Source organism: Pelophylax lessonae (assembly GCF_965119305.1).
Source record: "Pelophylax lessonae genome assembly, chromosome: 4".
Classification (NCBI taxonomy): domain Eukaryota; kingdom Metazoa; phylum Chordata; class Amphibia; order Anura; family Ranidae; genus Pelophylax; species Pelophylax lessonae.
The window spans coordinates 341,835,089-341,853,188 of NC_138771.1; the positions used below are offsets into that span (position 1 = coordinate 341,835,089).

Below are 18,100 nucleotides of genomic sequence, written 5' to 3' on the forward strand. Positions count from 1 at the left end.
GGCACAGAGGAATTGCAGCAAAAGCTCGGTCAACCATTTGCTCAGCTGATGGCCTGCAAAGTACATAAACTGCTCACAGTATTATTGCTTACCTTGCAGCAGAGCAGAACCCTATTAAAACACTGTTCTCTGCATCTGAATCTAGCTCTATCCCAGGCATGCAAAAAGATGTCTTTGTGCCTAAGGCAGATTTCTATGCAACTACTGTGTGTCAGATTTTTGGACAATTATTGGCCTTAATTCAGCCATCATTGTCCAGAGCCCAAAAGCACCAGGCTTCTTCTCCACCCCCACCTTCTCTAGCTAGAGCCAGAAGTGCAGAAGTGGAACTACCTCCCTTAGAAGAGGTAGACATAAAATGTTGAAGACAACCTTGAGGCAGTGTTAGAGGAGGCTGCAGAAGATTACCCACCTCCAGTCTTTCACACACCTGATGCTATGGCTTTACGCAATATGCTTGCAAAAGTCGATCTTCTATAGTCACACTTGATCCTCCTTCAGTTTTGCCAGGCACCTGTGAGTACTAAGAAATCTGCATAGTCTAAAAAGAGCGTTGAGACAAACTGTTTACCACTAATGGTTGCTTACAATGATCAGCTTTTTTTTATTCTGTTGCTGTAACTCCAGTGTGGGCTGGAGTTTGGCTTCAATTTGTTGGTGTATCTAAATCTGCTAGTAAGCCTAACACTAGCCCCTCCCCCCAGAATAACAGTTCTGCTGTCCGCTGTGCCCCTGTGATCTTCCATCCAGAGTAGGGACACTTTAATAGAGGAGGTGTGTTACTGGCCAGATCAGCAGGTAAAAACAGGGGAAAAAAGCCTAAAAAAGGAAAATGAATGCAGCCACCATATCTAAGGATTGGCAAGCTGCAATATATTACATTGTTGGTTTTGGGTGTAATGCTGCTTTAGGGTTCGGCCATTTCCATCCTATTTCAAAAGCCTTTTGCTCCTCTCTCTCTGTGGAAAAAACCCTTTGTTTGCAGTGTCTTACAGATCAGACCTCCATTTCAGCACCCTGTGCTTTCTTGGGATCTCAATGTGGTCCTGTCTGCTCTGCAGAAACCGCCCCTTCTATTCATTAGGGAACTCCTCCTAGGTGATTTCCCCTGCCAAATGGCTGCCTTGGTGGCTATCACATCGGGTCATGTCTCACAGTTAGTGGCCCTAAGGAGTTCTTACTAATCCTTCACTCCTTTTGCACTACCCCAAGCATCCCAAGGAAATTGCTCCCCATCATTTGGATGTAGTCCGGGCTGTCAAAAACCACAGCCTTTATACACAAAATACTCTTTTTTTCTCTTTCGTTCATTGACGGACACAGCTCCTGTCATTCTTGACGATTGGGTTATACTTCCTCCTACAGGAGTAGGACATTAGGCTACACCCATGGGGTATACTCCCTCTCCCTGCTATAGTCACTCAGTTTTTTTTTTCCCTGCCTAGTCAGGCGTAAGGACCTGGTTCCTTGCTGGGATCTTTGGTCCTGTTAAAATTTTTTAGATAGAAATTTATTTCCTCCTGGACTTTTCCTGTGTGATCTACTATCAACTGCCGAACTGGGCGATGGGCTGGATAATCTAGATCCAGTGGTCACCCCAGTCTGGCCAAAGTGCGCGCGCAGGCCTCAGCTCCGCACTAGGTTGGCCACGACATAGCCCCACTGGACGGGGGCTGGCCCTGCGAGTTAAATGTCTCGCGTGGTCGCATATGACCTGGCCTTGGTCTGATTCGCAGCATTCTTCCTGGCCAACAGCCCCCCCCATTTTGATGGAGAGGAGGATCTGTCTGGAGTGGTGCCCACCTGGTTCCTGGTATGGTGAGTAGCTGTCCCCCTCGGGTTTTTGGGTGGATGTGGGCCCCTCCTTGGGATGGTCAGACCCATGGGTTCCCCTCCTTCCCGCAGGCACCCCTCCCCCCTGTTTTTTTTTATGCTGAGGCCCTCTGCCTGACACCCCTCTGCATGCACTGGGGCTGTTTGGGTGGTCTGGTCACTGGCCTGGAATGGGAGCAGAGTGCTAACTGGGGATGGGGGCCAGGGGAGTTTTGCCGCTGGCAACCGGACGATCGACTGTGCGGGGGAAGGTTGTGCCTGGTGGGGGCTCATGGCAGGGCCCCCCAACCTGCCTGGATCTGTCCTTGAGGTCTAGTCTCCCAATGCTGGGTCCATGTATACCTCGTAGTGCTGCACTGGGCCGCCATTTTGTTGTAGCCTGTGTATTCCTTTACACAGCGGCCATTTTTGCGTAGTCATGCGGCCATTTTCTTGTAGTTTGCCATTGCAAATCGTGGCGGTCATGTAGAGCCCTGTGGGCGGCGATTTCAGTGGTGGGAGCCCCTCCTTGAGTCCTGAATCTTTTAGCTTCCTGATCACCGCACGTGTACTGCAGATTCTCCTGGTGGTTGCAGGTGCCTGTGTCAGCAGGTGGTGAGTCTGGTGGGGTCCTCTTCCTCTCTGCTGAGCATCACAACCATGATCTAGTTTGAAGAGTCCCCAGCCTTTAAGGACCCGGCTGACCGGAAGGCAGAGGCTGTGGCCCACACTATGTACACCTTAGCTGGTTCGGCAATGAGGTCGGTATTTACCGTTGCCCTGGTGTCGCAAACTCTGCCTGAGTGGGCTAAGCTCCTACGCCATGACCTGGAGGGAGAACAGCTCCCCCCTGCCTTTGCCGAGCTGGCGGACCAGCTGGTCCAGGGGCTGCAGTTTATCTGTGATGCCTCTTTGGATGAGGCTCCTCTGATGGCTAACCTCTCTGTTTTGGCGGTGGTCCTTCAGCGTGTCTTTTGGCTCAAATGCTGGTCTGTGGACCAGACTTCTAAAAAGGCCTTGACTGATCTTCCCTTTCAAGGAGATCGCTTGTTTGGAGTTACCCTGGATGATCTCATTAAAGGTCTCAGGGGGGAAGAGTACCTTTCTTCCACAGGCTACTAAGGGCAAGGAACCTCGTCGTACACATGGACCTTCCTTCTCGGCTAATAGGACGTCTTTTTATTCCTCAGGGTTGACTGACGAGGGCTCAAAGCCTTTCAGGGCCTCCTCTGGGGAATCCAATTGAACCTGGTCTGGCAAGCCGAGAGCAGGCTTCTCCAGACCCGCAGACAAGGCTCTTTCTGCATGAAGGTGTGCCCTCACCCGTATCGGGGGTGGGGGGACGTCTTCGCTGGTTTCTGGACCCGTGGACTTCCCTGGCATAAGACAAGTGGGTTCACAAAGTCATTGGTCCGGCTACAAGATCAAGATTTGTCCCCCGGTAAGGTTTTTTCCTCCCAACCTGTGCTTGTCCCCAGACCGGTTACAGTGCCTGTTTGGGGCGGTACAAGACCTGCTCCTTCAAGGGGTGATTGTCCCGGTTCCTAATTCGGAACGTTTTCAGGGTTTTTACTCAAACCTGTTCACAGTCCCCAGGAAGGAAGGTAAAGCCTGTCCAATACTGGACCTCAAGACGCTAAACTGCTTTGTGCGAGTACAGAAGTTCAGAATGGAGTCCATTTGAACGGTGGTGGCATCCCTGCGTCAGGAGTATTTCCTCTCCTCTATGGATGCCTATCTTCACATTCCAACATGTGCCAGTCGCCAGCGTTTTCTCTGCTTTGCTGTGGGAGAGGAGCATTGTCTGTTTGTGGCGTTACCCTTTGGTCTCACCTCTGCTCCTCAGTTCTTTACAAAAGTGTTGGCTCCGGTGCTAGCCTTGCTTCGCGGGAAATTGGCTGCTTGTACAATCTCCTTCTGCGAGTGGAGTCTCCCTCTCGCTGGTGGAGAACCTGGAGATCACAATACGAACTCTGCGGGAGTTCGGCTGGATTCTGAATTGCTCCTTCCTCTGGACAAACTCCAGAGATTGCAGACTGCAATTTGCCTCCTGCTGTCCAACAAATGGTCATCCCTCCCGGACTTTCATGCCGGTGCTGGGCCTGATATCTACCTTTTGAGGCAGTTCTGTTTGCACAGTTCTATACAAGGTCCCTGCAAAGGGAGATCCTGACCAAGTGGGACAAGACCCCGCAGTCTGTGGACAATCAGATCCGGCTGAATAAGGGGAACAAAGGATTCCCTGATATGGTGGCTTTGCTCTCTGGCGCTTTGGCTGGGAAAATCCTTCCTCCCGGTGTATTGGACAGTGGTCACCATGGATGCCAGCCTGTCTGGCTTGGGAAGTGTCCTCGGCAAGCATTCTGCTCCGGAAATCTGGACACTGGAGAATCCAGACTACCGATCAATGTCCTGGAACTCCGAGCGATCAGACTGTGTCTGGATCATTGGACAGATCATCTTCAGAGATGCCCAGTGCGCATTCAATCGGACAATGCCATGGCCATGGCTTATGTCAGTCACCAGGGGGGGGCACAAGAAGTGTCCTGGCGGCTCTGGAGGTAGCTGGCATTCTAAGTTGGGCAGAACGGTTCGCCCCAGCTCTCTCTGCTATACACATTCCCGGGGTGGAAAACTGGCAGGCAGATTACCTCAGTCGGAAAGTATTGGACCAAGAGGCGTTGTCCCTTCATCCGGAGGTGTTTCATCAGTTGTGTCTTCTGTGGGGAATCCCCAAGTGGGATCTGTTGGCGTCTTGGCTCAACAGAAAGGTGCAGAGGTTTGTGGCTCAGTCACGGGATCCTCTGGCGGATGCCACAGACGCGTTGGTGGCCCAGTGGGGTCAGTATCGTCTGATTTACGCCTTCCCTCCTCTCCAGCTTCTGCCAAGAGGAGGACAAAGGATTGAGGCAGAAGGGATCCCGGTCATCTTAGTGGCCCTGGACTGGCCTCACCGGGCTTGGTACGCCAATCTGGTGCGGCTGTTCGCCGACATTCCTTGGAAGCTTCCTCTCAGGGAGGATCTGCTGTCCCAAGGGCCAATCTTTCATCTTGCTTTACAGTCGCTGGCTTTGACGGCTTGGCTGTTGAATGCCAGGTGCTGATGGATAGAGGTTTGTCTGAGTCGGTGATTCCAACCCTACTAAAAGCTAGAAAATCTACTTCTAGGAAGATCTACCATTGTACGTGGAAGACGTACATTGCAAGGTGTGAGTCTCTTGGGGTTCATCCACGCTCTTTTTTCGGTGGCTCGGATCTTTACCTTCCTTCAACGGGGAGGTTGAGCAGAAACTGGCCTTGAGTACTATCAAGGGTCAGGTGTCAGCCTTCACAGTCTTCTTTCATTGGCCCTTGGTCACATACTCCCTGGTGCGTACCTTTGTTCAGGGGGTTAGGCACTGGCCCCTTCAGTGCGGTCTGCGTTGCCGCTTTGGGACCTCAATTTAGTGCTCTCAGTCCTCCAGAAGCCTCCTTTTGAGATTCCCCTGATATTATTATTATTCCCTGGCTATTCCCTCTGCACGCCAGGTGTGGGAATTGGCGGCGTTATCCTGTCGTTCACCTTACTTGGTGATTCACAGAGATAAGGTGGTTCTTCGTCCCTGTCCGTCGTTCCTTCCAAAGGTTGTCTCTGATTTTCATTTGAATGAAGACATTGTGTTGCCTTCCTTTGCTTTGCATGCCTTTTATGTGGTCAGGGCGATTAGGGTGTACCTTGCAGCTAAAGAGTCTTTTAGGAATACAGGCTTACTATTTGTGCTTATGGATGGGCCTCGGAAAGGGTTGTCTGCTTCCTCTGCGACCATTTCCAGCTGGATCAGACAGACAGTTATTCCGGCCTATATAGAGCACTCTACTCGGGCGTTCAGTGCCTCTTGGGCCTTCCGTTATCAGGCATCAGTGATGCAGGTTTCCAAAGCAGCTACCTGGTCGTCAGTGCACACTTTCACAAAGTTCTATAAAGTGGATGTGTTGACATCTGCGGATGCTTCCTTTGGCCACAAGGTTTTGTAGGTTGCTGTTTAAGATGACTTGGTGCTCTTTGAGAGGGTGTATTGTTTTTTTTTTTTCAGGTGAGCTCCAGCTGTTTTGATTGACCTCCTGTTTACCTGGTCGGCTATAGTTAGCCTTAGAAATGTTTTGCTTTTTCCCACCCCTCATGTTTAACACTGCTTTGGGACGTCCCAATGGTCAACAATGACAGGAGCTGTGTCTGTCAATAAACGAAAGAGAAAATGGGATTTTTGACTTACCGTAAAGTCCATTTCTCTGATGTTCATTGACTGACACAGCACCCAACTATGGAGTTATAATTCTCCTGACACTGCTTGTAACAAAACTGAGTGACTATAGCAGGGAGAGGGAGTATACCCCCTGAGACTGCCCATGGGTGTAGCCAGAAGTTTTTTTATCTGCCTAATGTCGTACTCCTGTAGGGGGCAGTATAACCCAATGGTCAAGAATGACAGGAGCTGTGTCCGTCAATGAACATCAGAGAAACGGATTTTATGGTAAGTCAAAAATCCCATTTTTGTCCAGGGTTTCAAAAAAGACACCCTGCTTCCAAGTCCACTATTCAAGCCTATTCTCGAATAGATATGGTACCTCCAGTACCCTTACATTCTTACTCATGATCAGTGGGGCTTCCTGGGAATTCTGCCATTAGGCATCTGTTGCTTTGCTTTGTAAGGCAGCTATCTGATCTTCAGCTAACATATCCTCCAAGTCCTACCAGGTGGATGCCCAGGCAGATATAGCTTTCAGCCGCAAGGTTCTTTCATCATCACTCTGAGTTGGGTCTTTCACCCCTTTCAGTTTTGTTGAGTCACTTGGCACAGTTATATTTGCCTAGTCTCCCATGCCACTGATTAATTGCTTGGGAACAGCCGAGGGTCAATGCTGTAAATTCTGTTTCTTGGAGTACAGTACAGAACACCCTTCCCTCTGTTCCTGTGTTACTCTGCATTGCTTGCTAAAAAGTTAAAATCTCATTGAGTGGAGTAAAATTATAGGGTTATGCCCAAGGTGTGGCGGGGGAATGTCCAAAATCTTTGCCAGTAATCAATCATCTGGTGGTAGCAGCATATAACACAGGGTCTCTGAAAATCCAGTCTGTGTCCTGTACTGTGCTCCTAGATATGGAATTTACAGATAAGTACCAATTCATTTTTTATATATCTTCCTGGAGTTCATTTTTAAATGTTATGTTTCTTTAACTGTAGAATTATTTACAAAGAGAATTATGCTGTTCTGCAGCTGCTAAGTTATTCAGTTGTCACAGATTGTGTCATCATCATTTTAGTCTCAAAGGTTATCCTGAACCTGTTAATTAATAATCTTTGTTTTTGTCTAGCTCAATGTCTGTGTCACGCCTGGAGCCTGAACTTCAAACGTACATCAAGGAAAACAATCCGGGGCTGGAGAGAGTCTACTTTAATAAAGGATTGTAATCCAGCCTGTCACCTCAGGGGGTTGTGCATTTTCTGGAAATGTCTCCTTTACCTCCATAGGAAAGAAAAAGGTCCAAACTCCCTTTTACAGATGAACACAAGATATTTGTTTTATATGTTTTAAAAAAAATGTAACTTCATGATTTATTTTTACACAAAAGAACGTTCCAACATGACATTCAATTTATTTTTACAGGATTGACACTTTATCTTGTTGTTAAATTGTTACTTTCTTTTAGTCATTTTGTCTGTCAGCTTCTTGCCTAGTTTGCATTTGACTGCAAGCTGTTTTAAGAGTGAGACAAGTTAAAGCAGATATGAAATCTTCTATCCAGAAACCTATTATTCAGTATTATATTGATTGAACCACTTTCATTTTAGTTTAAGGTTGGTTTCACTTTATTTTGGTATTATGTTGCATCTTTTTTGGAGACATCGTGATACTCTGAGAATTGAGCCTCTTTTTCTGATTGGTGCTATGGGTTATTGCACATCATTGCGTTTTGCACTGGGTATTCTAATAAATGTAAGCCTTAAGTGGCAGTCATTTTGGTAGTTGACGAGAGCACACGACAGGTTCCATTTCTTGTGAATATTTCTTTCAATGGTGGTTGTATTCAATGTGGGGATAAACAGGGTAAGCAAAATTAGTTTAATAATTAGAGTAATAGAGTGCATGTGTTCCACAAAGAATTCCTGAAGTACATATGCTTAATACTTGTCCATCAGCCATGATGAGGAAGACTGTAACTCCTATGTCACGCTGATGTAAGGTCTGCCTGTGCTTAGTTAGCATTAAGCATTCCCAGTACATTGGACAGTCATAGTCTCATCTTTTTTTCAAATTTTTTATGTTGCTAAACCATTGATTGTGGTTGCTGTTGACCAGCGTGTAATCCATTTGTCTCAAGGTTTTTGCAGGCAGGATTTCCTGTCTGCTGCAGAATCGCCTATTCTATGGCAAAAGTAAGTCCGTATAGGGAAATTAAAGTTGCAATTTTTCTATGAAGTATATCTTAGTGATGATCGAGATTACAGAGAACTTTCTTGTCCACCTGAGCATTAAGATTTCTGGATAATAGCCTGCGTACCTGTATTCAGTCTGAAGCTTAAAGTAGAACTAAAGGCAATACTAATTTTTTCATCTTGGATAGAGTAAGGGAGAGTTATAAAAACCCTTGTCAGTTTTTTTTTTTTTTTTTTTTGTCCCATTGTGGAGAAATTCCTTCTCTTGCTGTCCTATAGTCAAAACAAGAAATGAGAGTAAATTGCTTTAAAGTACAGGGAATCCCTGATTGTCACCAGAAGTAGTGTCCCCTTTGTTACTGTTATGGTGAAAACCCATAATTTAGGATTTTCTTTCACTGTAGATGTTAATGGTAAACAGGCAAATATAAAGTGTGACAGGGACGCAGACAGCATTAAAAATCTGACAGGTGTACTGATCTCTAAAAAAAATATATATATATATGCCTTTATAGTTCTCTTTTTAACATCACTTTCAGAAGGTTTTTTTTTTTTTTCTTCTAGAAAAGCATCCAGATTAAACGGCTACATACCAGTTCTAAGGCAGTAAAAGAGAATTGCCGCTTTTACACAATGGTGTTATGTACTCTGCTTCTTGCTTGGAGGTGCTAATCAGTGAGGGTTACTATTGTACAGGCTCCTGTCTGTAAGAAACAGCAGGGGTATATAATCTATTTCCATTTAAACTGGAAAGTCTAATCTTCTTTGGAATCACTGCAAGTGATTCCACTAGTATGGGAGTACTTGAGAAAAGTAGTTAGCTTTTTGGCAGATTTTCAGCAAGGGCCACTAAACCTAAGGGCCCTTTTACAAGGGCTTTCCGATCAGGTCCACCTGTCAGTTTTTCAGGCGGACTTGATCGGATGCACCATGCATCCCTATGGAGCAGCGGATGTCAGCGGTGACATCTGCTATGACACCCACTGCTATCCGATTCGATCCTGGCTGTGAAATCCAGATGGAGGGAAACCCTATTTTCCATCCGTCTGGAGGATTGGATCAGGCGGTCCGTTTTCATCTGATCTCCCACAGAGGACATTGTAGTAGAAACAGGACAACAAAATTTACAGTTGGTAGGTTTGGAATTCTTTGTCTTTTAGCTTGGGAGTCAGTTCTCAGCTTGACTTTCACATTTTAAACACATTTTGTTCCTATAAACACATGCATCATCACAATATTAATCCATGGGAGTTATTGAGCCACCGTTTACATAACTCAGCTTTAAACTCTGTTTCATCAGCCTTCAAGGGGTAGTGTCGAACATTAGCAGGGTTTGACAACTTAATTTTTTTTTTTCAAATTTTGGCAGTGGTTTTTTGACTCCATTACTGCGTCGCACTGAAAAATATTTCATGTGACTGGAAGATTGAGCTTATTATATCTTCCAGAACACAGCATTTCACACTGTTTGCAGAAGTAAAAGAAAAAAAAAAGGCAAAAACGAACTAAGAAAGTTCTCATGAATGCTTTTTTGTGGTAAAGCACACAATCCTGATTTATGTATAATTGAAGGCAAAACTTTTTTTAGTTTTAGACACAGCGGAGAGGGATTAGAACACATATCAGGTCTGTCTGTGCCCCAGTTAGGAATATTCACCCTCTCTTTCTGTCCTGTTGACTGTTATCAATAAAAAGAAAATAAAATCCCACATTTTGAGTGTTCATAAGAACAGGAATAGAGGGAAAATCTTCCAATAGAGGCACTAGTTCTGGTGACCTTCGTGATTACCAGGGATTTCCCTCTCTTTGGAGGGTTTCCTGTTTTGGCTATAGGACAGGAAGTGAAGGTAAATCTCCACAACAGGACACAGATGCCATAACTGTCAGGGGTTAAAACCCTCACTTACTCTATCCAAGTTGAAGAAAAACATATTGCCTAGAGTTCTACTATAATATTTTCTCAACCACGTAACTCATGTATGGGGTGGCAGGAAAAGTGGGCTTTAGTGCAAAGTCGCTGTACATATGCATCCACAGTGGTCTGAGGTTGTTGGCTAAGCATGCACTCCCAGCACACTGATATGCTTTGGACTGTGGCTTTTGATTGGAAGCCTGCAGGAACGAACTCGACCATGCAACCGATGTGAGGGCGAATCATGGCAGTCACGTGTCTGGAAGCTGCTACCTGCAATAATTTCATGTTAAGGGCCACTGGCAGATGTCAGAAAGGGGTTAAAATGAGAAAATCTCAGTTTTTAAATTAAAGTAGGGACACACAGACCTCGCTCTGCAAACCCCTATTAATTGTTGCACATATCCATATTTGTATACATCATTGTAATTGTATTTATTGGTACAAATTGCTTCAGAAATTGATCAAGTGTGATATTTTGTCTTACATGCCAGCAGTGCAACATTTTGGATTTGAAAATTTTCTTTCATTGCCTTCATTCAAGTGCATTGATGTGACAAATTAATTACAGACTGGAGCCAGGTGTAAGATTATACATGGACTGTTTACTGTTCTTCAAACTGCAATGTCGATTGGGTTGTACTGTTCTTCAAACTGCAATGTCGATTGGGTTGTATTTTTACTTATCGTATCATTTTTCCAAAGCTTTTCATTGACAGGGTAAAGTTGTACTTTGATTTTGAAATTTCAGTAGCGATTATAGTCTATTTTCAAATGGAGAAACCTTTCAGTGCAACTGTTTTGTTAACAACTTGAGAGCTGCTGCCAAACCACGTTGGCCCCTTGGCTGCTTTAATGATACAGTTTGCAGTGTTCTGTGTAAACTGTATAAGTGCTTTATATGATGCAGTTAAGCAGCCAACAAGCCAAAAACTCAGTTGGTGAAGTAGGATAAAATTAAAATATACTTGTTTTGTTCTTTCTAACCCACCTCTGTCAGCAAACAACACTCGATGCCTTGGATACGTTTGAGGCTGATGCTTTGATAAATCGGTTGCTTCAAAGTAAAAATTCCATATCTGCATAAAAGTTCCATTGTTTCCATATACATATTCATTAAATGTTCAGCCACACTTGTGCACGCATTGTGTTCAGTGGAGTTTTTTTGTTTTCAGTGTGTCCTCAATGCACGTCAGTGAGCCCAAGAACACTCCTGAACTTATTTTTTTCTGGTGCACCACAAGATTTTTGAGGGTTGGGCATCAAGTGTTTTTGTGTTAGCATGTGTGTTGGGGTGCCATTAGAAGTGAAAGGCAATGAACCACCCATACACTGCATGTTAAAACATGCTACAGCACAATTGCGGCCTAAACAATTATTTCAATTACCTGCAGTCTTTCTTTTATGAACTTCTCATTATCAACTGATGGTGGGACTGCTTGCCCAATCCATTGGAAAGAAAGTGCAGTAATTGACAGAGAAGATGGAAGTTCCACTCTACTCTTTACAACCCCTTCATTGCGTGGGGAGAGTGTTGTGGAATTAAGATGACTAAAATATTTTGGTTGGCGATGGCCAACTTATTACCTGAACACAGCTTTTTCAGTTTTTTTGCTAGAATACCTGTTTAATTCTTAGCGTTCTGGAGGTCTGTGCCATTTATTATTATGTGGGACATCCCCTGTGTTGACCCTAGAAATAGTCAAAATAATACAGAGCATTTGTTAGTTTAGTAGAATAGTAACCAAGATCCTTTACTGCTAGCATTGTAATATTGCTGGGATATGCCATAGTAGTCTTCTCCTCGTTTGTGAAACTCAAAAGCACTAGTTTGTTTAGGACACATTTACACAGGCAGCCTCTGACGGTGGAATATTGTTGGTGGAGGAATAGCTGTCTCACATACAAATGATTTACTGGCTCTGCTGTTGTTTGCATGTAACTAGTCATCGGAGTGGATACATGCAACTAGACACATTAACCAGCCCTGGACGCAGATAACTGCGTCCTGGTTGACTGGTTTGTTTGTGGCCATAGCACAGAGGAGGCGTATAGGTGCCTCTGAGCACAGCAGCCTGTCCACCATCATGACGTCTTAATCCCTACATAGTTTACTTACAACTCACAAGGGATTTTTAAATCTATTCCATAGTTTCAAACTTATCAGGCAGTGTATGTGTGCACTTGGGCACCCTGTTCTTCATCATTGGCTTTGTTAATGAGGTATTGCTAACTGCAAATACATTTTCGTTTTTTAAATTATTGCAGAATAGTAAAAAAATAGCACAAGTTACAGTAAAGAAAACAAAGCACATGATAGCGGTTTAAGCCCCGGTTCACACTGATTGCGACTTTGAAATCGTGCTACTTCAGCACGGTTTAAAAAGCCACCAGTCAGTGCGATTTCATGTGTGGCTTGCCGACACCTTTGCACTTTCATGCACTGATGTCAATGCAAGTCGCACATAAAATTGCCCGAAATAGCGCACAAACCTTTCTCAAATTGGTGCAAGTCAGAGTTGCACCGATTTGAACAGTTCCATAGGCACAAACAGGGTGCGACTTGTCATGTGATTTTGAACTGTCAAAGCGCATGACAAGTTGCACCAGTGTGAACGGGGGCTTAGCTGTCCTATACCTTTTTGTTATTGTCTGATAAATATCTGCCCACAGCCCTTCTTAAATGGGCTGGCGTCTGCATGGAATGACATTGTCTCGCTCATGTGCCTTGGGTGACATAATCTCAGAATAAAATCCTGGCTGCAAATTTTCAAGAGTTGGTCCTGTTGGTGAGTTATGACAGGTTATTGTTTTCTTGCTGAATAACATTGAAAAATGTAAATAGTGTTAAGGATATTTTGAAGTAATAAAGTGAACTGCAGCTCCATGGCCTTGTTTTACGCAATAATATGTTTTAGGGTTTTTTTCTAGCATAGGTTCTTCTGATCAGCCAGTGCTGTATTCTCACCTTTCTTTAGTTTGGTAGACATGTAAGGCCTCAGTACAGAATTTTTTTTAGGCCCCTTTCACCCTTCTGGGACTTGTCCTGCGAAATGGGACTGCAAAGTCACATGTCAAGTTGTATGATTTCCAATGAGTACTGTTCATATCTGTGCAACTTCAAGTCAGTCCCTGCACTACTTTGGTCTGACTTTGATGCATTTTGAGGTCCATAGGCATTGCTTGAAATCCAGTCAAAATCGTGGGAAAATCGCATTAAATTTAGGTCGCACAAGTGTGAAAGAGGCCTTACTGATCTAAAATGCAGCCCATTGCAATGTGCCTGTACACACGGGCGCATAAACAAGCGCTGCATATTGATCAGTAAAAAACGAGACACTTTTTTTTTTTTTTAGGTTTAACAAATTGTATTTGTAATTGGGAGTTGTTTGAAGCCATTTTTTAAAGCCTATTTCCAGACAAAGTTTTTTTTTTTTTTTTAAAGTGGGGGAAAGTTAGAATCTACTGTATGTTCACATTTTGTTATTCCTATTTGTTAGGCTTCAGACACAATAGGAAGCAAGGTGAAATTTGGGAATAGCTATAATCTCTGTCTAGTTTTATTGTTGCCTTTGTTTGGGTTTGAGAGGTTTTCCCTCATTTCCTGCCTAGGTGTCCAAACAGGAAGAGTGGGGTTGTGTCCACAATGGGACATTGCTAGCTTTTATAACCTGATGATCTAATCCTTTCCCACTGTTTCTGAAACTAATGAAAAAAGTTGGTCTTTTATTATCAGGGGAGCTGTAAAAAGTTATTTGTTGTCATAATATTTTAAGAGAAGGGGAGAGCCAAGGGAAACACAGGAAAATCAAATTGTACAATGTATGGTTTTAGAAAAAAGATATGGCAAACGACATGAAACAAACAGAAATAAGACCACTCCATTTCATAGGCACCACTAGCAGGACTGGTGATCATCTCTATGCTAACACAAGATACATGTATTTAACATTGATATTTGTTGCACTGCCCAAAAATTGGTTACTAGGGGTTAACAGTCCTGTCCTGATATTCCCTTTGGCGCTTTGGACTCCTGGGGAAGATGGGGGACAGGGTCATTATGCACATGCGTTACATGGCAGAACCAACATATTAAATAGCCCTAGCCCTAGTTCAGAACTGACATTGGGATCTCTGGAAAGGTGCAGACTAAACAGGTCAGCTCCTAACACTATATTTTGGTGCTACTTGTAAGAGAACAAAGACTAAAGCCCTGTACACACGTACTGATCGTCGGCCGAACGATCGGCCGTCTTTTGTCCAGGGCTGTCGTGTCTGTTGAAAACTGCAAAAGACTGCACACAAATTTTGTCGGCCAACAGCCGACTGCAGAAGTGATGTCATGTGATGGTTAACTTTCCTTGTCTTTTTTCTTTTCTGAGCATGCCCAGTCTTGCTAATCTTCTGTCTGTCGGCCGAAATCTGTACTGACTGGCGAACAATCGGCCGTTCTGGTGTTGGCCAACAAAAATTTTAATGCCTACACGACATATTCTGTTCGGCCGAAAATGCGCTGTCGGCTGTCGGAAGCATCATACTAACAAGCCTACAATCGGCCGATCGGTCGTCGGCTGAATATTTACGGCCGACAATCGGTACGTGTGTACGAGGCTTAAGGGAGGGAATGTAGAATCCTCAGCTTGGAATTATCTTTTTGTGGTGTCTAGAAAACCAAGGATGAACTCCAAATGTTTAGGGTATGAATTGTATAGTAGTAACCAATATATTTGTAAAGTGTTTGTAAAATTAAAGTAAAAGTGCTATGCACAGGTTTAATGAACGTGTAATTCTGATATAGGCCAGTCTGATAAATACCATTTAAAATATTTACTGGGTATGTGTATGCCAAAGTATGGTATATGGCATGACAAGTCTGAAATCATATTTATTTTTTTCTTCTAAAGCCCCAGAGACCTGCTAAGACCACACTCCGAATAAATGCTGACATTTGCAGTACATTGCGAATTACACAACCTTCAAGCTTGATTTTATGTGATCTTCATGGACTCTTGTAAAAACTATGTTCCATTACTACTGACAAGCTAGGGGCCTGTGCTGACAGGCATTTGTTCATGCAGAACTGCCTTTTCCCTATACAAGTCAATGGGAACACAAAAGCAGCCTGAAACATGTAGCTGTAGCCTAGAGGTAGGTCAACTGCAGGTTAAATAATCCTGCTAATGTACTCTAAAAGATCTCAAAAGCTTCTTAAAATGATCCCAAAGGCACCTAAAAATAAACTGCATGCACCCATTGACACAAACCCAAAGCTCGTCAACACAGGCCCTAATATAATGTGAATTTTGAAAGGAGACTTGTTAAAGCAAATTCTTAAAAAAAAAAGGCTCCTGTAATGCTTGTGTTTTATTAAAATCTAATCTAAAGAGGCCTCTCATTGTAAGTTAGATCTTCGTAGAATTCTCTGAAGAATGGGTTATTGCTACAACTGAAACATTTCACAAATTAGCTGGATGGTAGTTTTGTAGTTTTTAGACATGTGACTGTATGTAATGTGGTCATCCAACAAGAAATGTCTAGGTTCATAGATTACTTCCTAAAAGCCTGGCCATACTTCTGAAAAGAGATACATTTCTTTGGGTTGCAGCACATTTTTATGCTGGTTCCACTGTGCCTTTTTAGGATCCACTTACCCAGATTCGAAATCTCACTTTTGGTGCATGCTACCCTAGTGAAGTACCTACATGCTAGTTTTATTAATAGGGGGCTGATTCAAAGGAGCCAAAGCTGTTAGGCTTTCCAACAGATGTAAGAAGCCAAGCACAGTACTGAATAATCTCTTCAGCATGCATCAAGAAGTAGATGATCCGTTTTGGATAGATTGACACTTAAAGCGGAGTTCCAGCCATTTACTCACCTGTCCAACGGTCCAGCGATGCGGCCGCCGGAAGCCTCGATCCTCTCCCACGGCGCCGGCATCACTGCTGTGGGCACCCGGCTGTTACAGTTTGCGGCTTCACAGCCGGGTGCCCACTGCGCATGCGCGAGTCGCGCTGCGAGCCGTGATTGGCCGGCAATCTTCTGGGACCTCTGACGTGTCCCAGAAGATTGCAGGGAGGGAGGGGGAGAGGAGAACTTCCGCTCAGGGCGCCGCGGCGCTCCGAGCGGAAGTGGGAGCGGGTACCTGTCAAAACTAGGTACCCGCTCCCCCCCCCAAAAAATGACATGCCAAATGTGGCATGTCGGGGGGTCAGGACTCCCTAAAGCGGAAGTTCCACTTTTGGGTGGAACTCCGCTTTAAAGCGGAGTTCCAGCCTAACCGCACACTCACCTGCGGCGCTCTGAGCGGAAGTGGGAGCGGGTACCTGACAAAACTAGGTACCCGCTTTCCCCCCCCCCCCAAAATGACATGCCAAATGTGGCATGTCAGGGGGTTAGGACTATTTAAAGCGGAAGTTCCACTTTTGGATGGAACTCGGCTTTAAAGTGGAAGTAAACCCTCTTATCGTTTTCAGCCAAGGAAGCTGCCATCTTGGCCTCTGTTTAATCTCCAACTGCCATGATGCTGCACATGTGTTCAGCTATGACACCAGCCATTGGGAGGGTTTGACAGTTTGGTTGAGAGTACAACCAATATGACAGTTACATTCCCGGCACGTGCCAGAAATGTAACTGTTTTTGATACTATTAGATCGATGGGTTTACTTCCGCTTTAAACATGACTTTCAGTATATTTTTCTGCTGCTAGGCAACTCATCTCCAACTGACATTAGTAAAATTGCTGGCCACAGATGGTTTTGTCATCAAAAAACAAACCGATTCCCCCATCCACACAAGGGAGGTGAATGGAGGAATCTTACCCACTGGGCCATTGTATTCTGACAGTGAGACTCCAGCTGGCTGATCAACAAAAGGTTTCCAAGAGTCCCATTTGATAGAAGTGTATCACTAGATCCACTTCTGTCAAGTGGGAACAGCCACAAATGGATCAAGATTCAGCCAGTTTCTGCTGAAGCAGATGTATTTTTATCCATCTATGTATAGTTTAAAGCGGAACTTAACCCTCCAATTCTTTTCAGCCAAGGAAGCTGCCATCTTAGCCTTTGTTTGCTACACATGTGTCATTTGATGGTTTGACGGTTGGAAGGACAGGCAAAAGTGACTGTTTTTTTAAACCGTTAAATCGATGAGCTTAGTTCCACTTTAAGACTTTTATATTCCCACACCTTTCTGCCTTGTTCCCTTTCATGTGCTAGGTAAAATAATAGGACAGTTTTAACAGGTGTTGCCAAAGTATAGAATCTCTGCTTTCTAGCCTAAATCGTGTCACTATGCCTTTTGCGTACACTTTGATTATGTCATTATTGTTCAAATGCTGTGCCATAGTAGAGTGCTTCATTTAAATATGAGAAAAAATGATAATCGTAGCTACTTTATTATATCTATAGACTTGTTTGGATGTCAAAAATTAATTAAATATATATTGTCACATTAGAAGTAGAGAGATTATCTAGTTTTAGTTATACTGTGGTTCAGTTGGCTACCAGTTAGATATTCAAACAAGTTTGCTTTTTTTTTTTTTTAGCCAATGACTGAGAGCGCTGACTGGAGTGTTCTGGTTGGGGGCCGTCCCCCAGTCAGAACACAATAGCACAGCCTGGGAGATTGCTGTACTAACATTGGTTTGTTATTACAGCAGCCCCAATCTAAGCTGTCAGGTTTTTTTTGTTTTTTTCAACCTATAAAACTAGTAGTGTGTACTAGGCTTTAGGCTTCATGTGCACTATCCTGCACTGGCAGCTCCTAAACTTGAGTTTAGGAGCTTTAGGTGTTTTTTTTGCCAAAGCTTCTAAACTCAACTCTCCCAAGTTCAGAAGAGGGAGGTTGAAGCCCACCTAAACTCAGCTGCCGAAAGAATTGCATTCAGGATAGGAACGTTTTGACCGCCAGCCACGGGAAAATGCAAAACCGTGGCAAAAATGTGCTGCGATTTTGCAGCATT

At 44.1% G+C, this 18,100-nt stretch overlaps 1 protein-coding gene across 1 annotated transcript in view; it reads left to right on the forward strand.

The window, feature by feature from the left end:
- SFXN1 (sideroflexin 1) overlaps positions 1–7,469 on the forward strand; it is a 96,217-nt gene extending 88,748 nt beyond the window's left edge. The window contains exon 11 of the mRNA XM_082256213.1: positions 7,166–7,469. Coding sequence (XP_082112339.1) covers positions 7,166–7,262 — 97 coding nt within the window. The 3' untranslated portion in view covers positions 7,263–7,469. The remainder of the gene's footprint in view (positions 1–7,165) is intronic.
- The last annotated feature ends 10,631 nt before the right edge of the window (positions 7,470–18,100 follow it).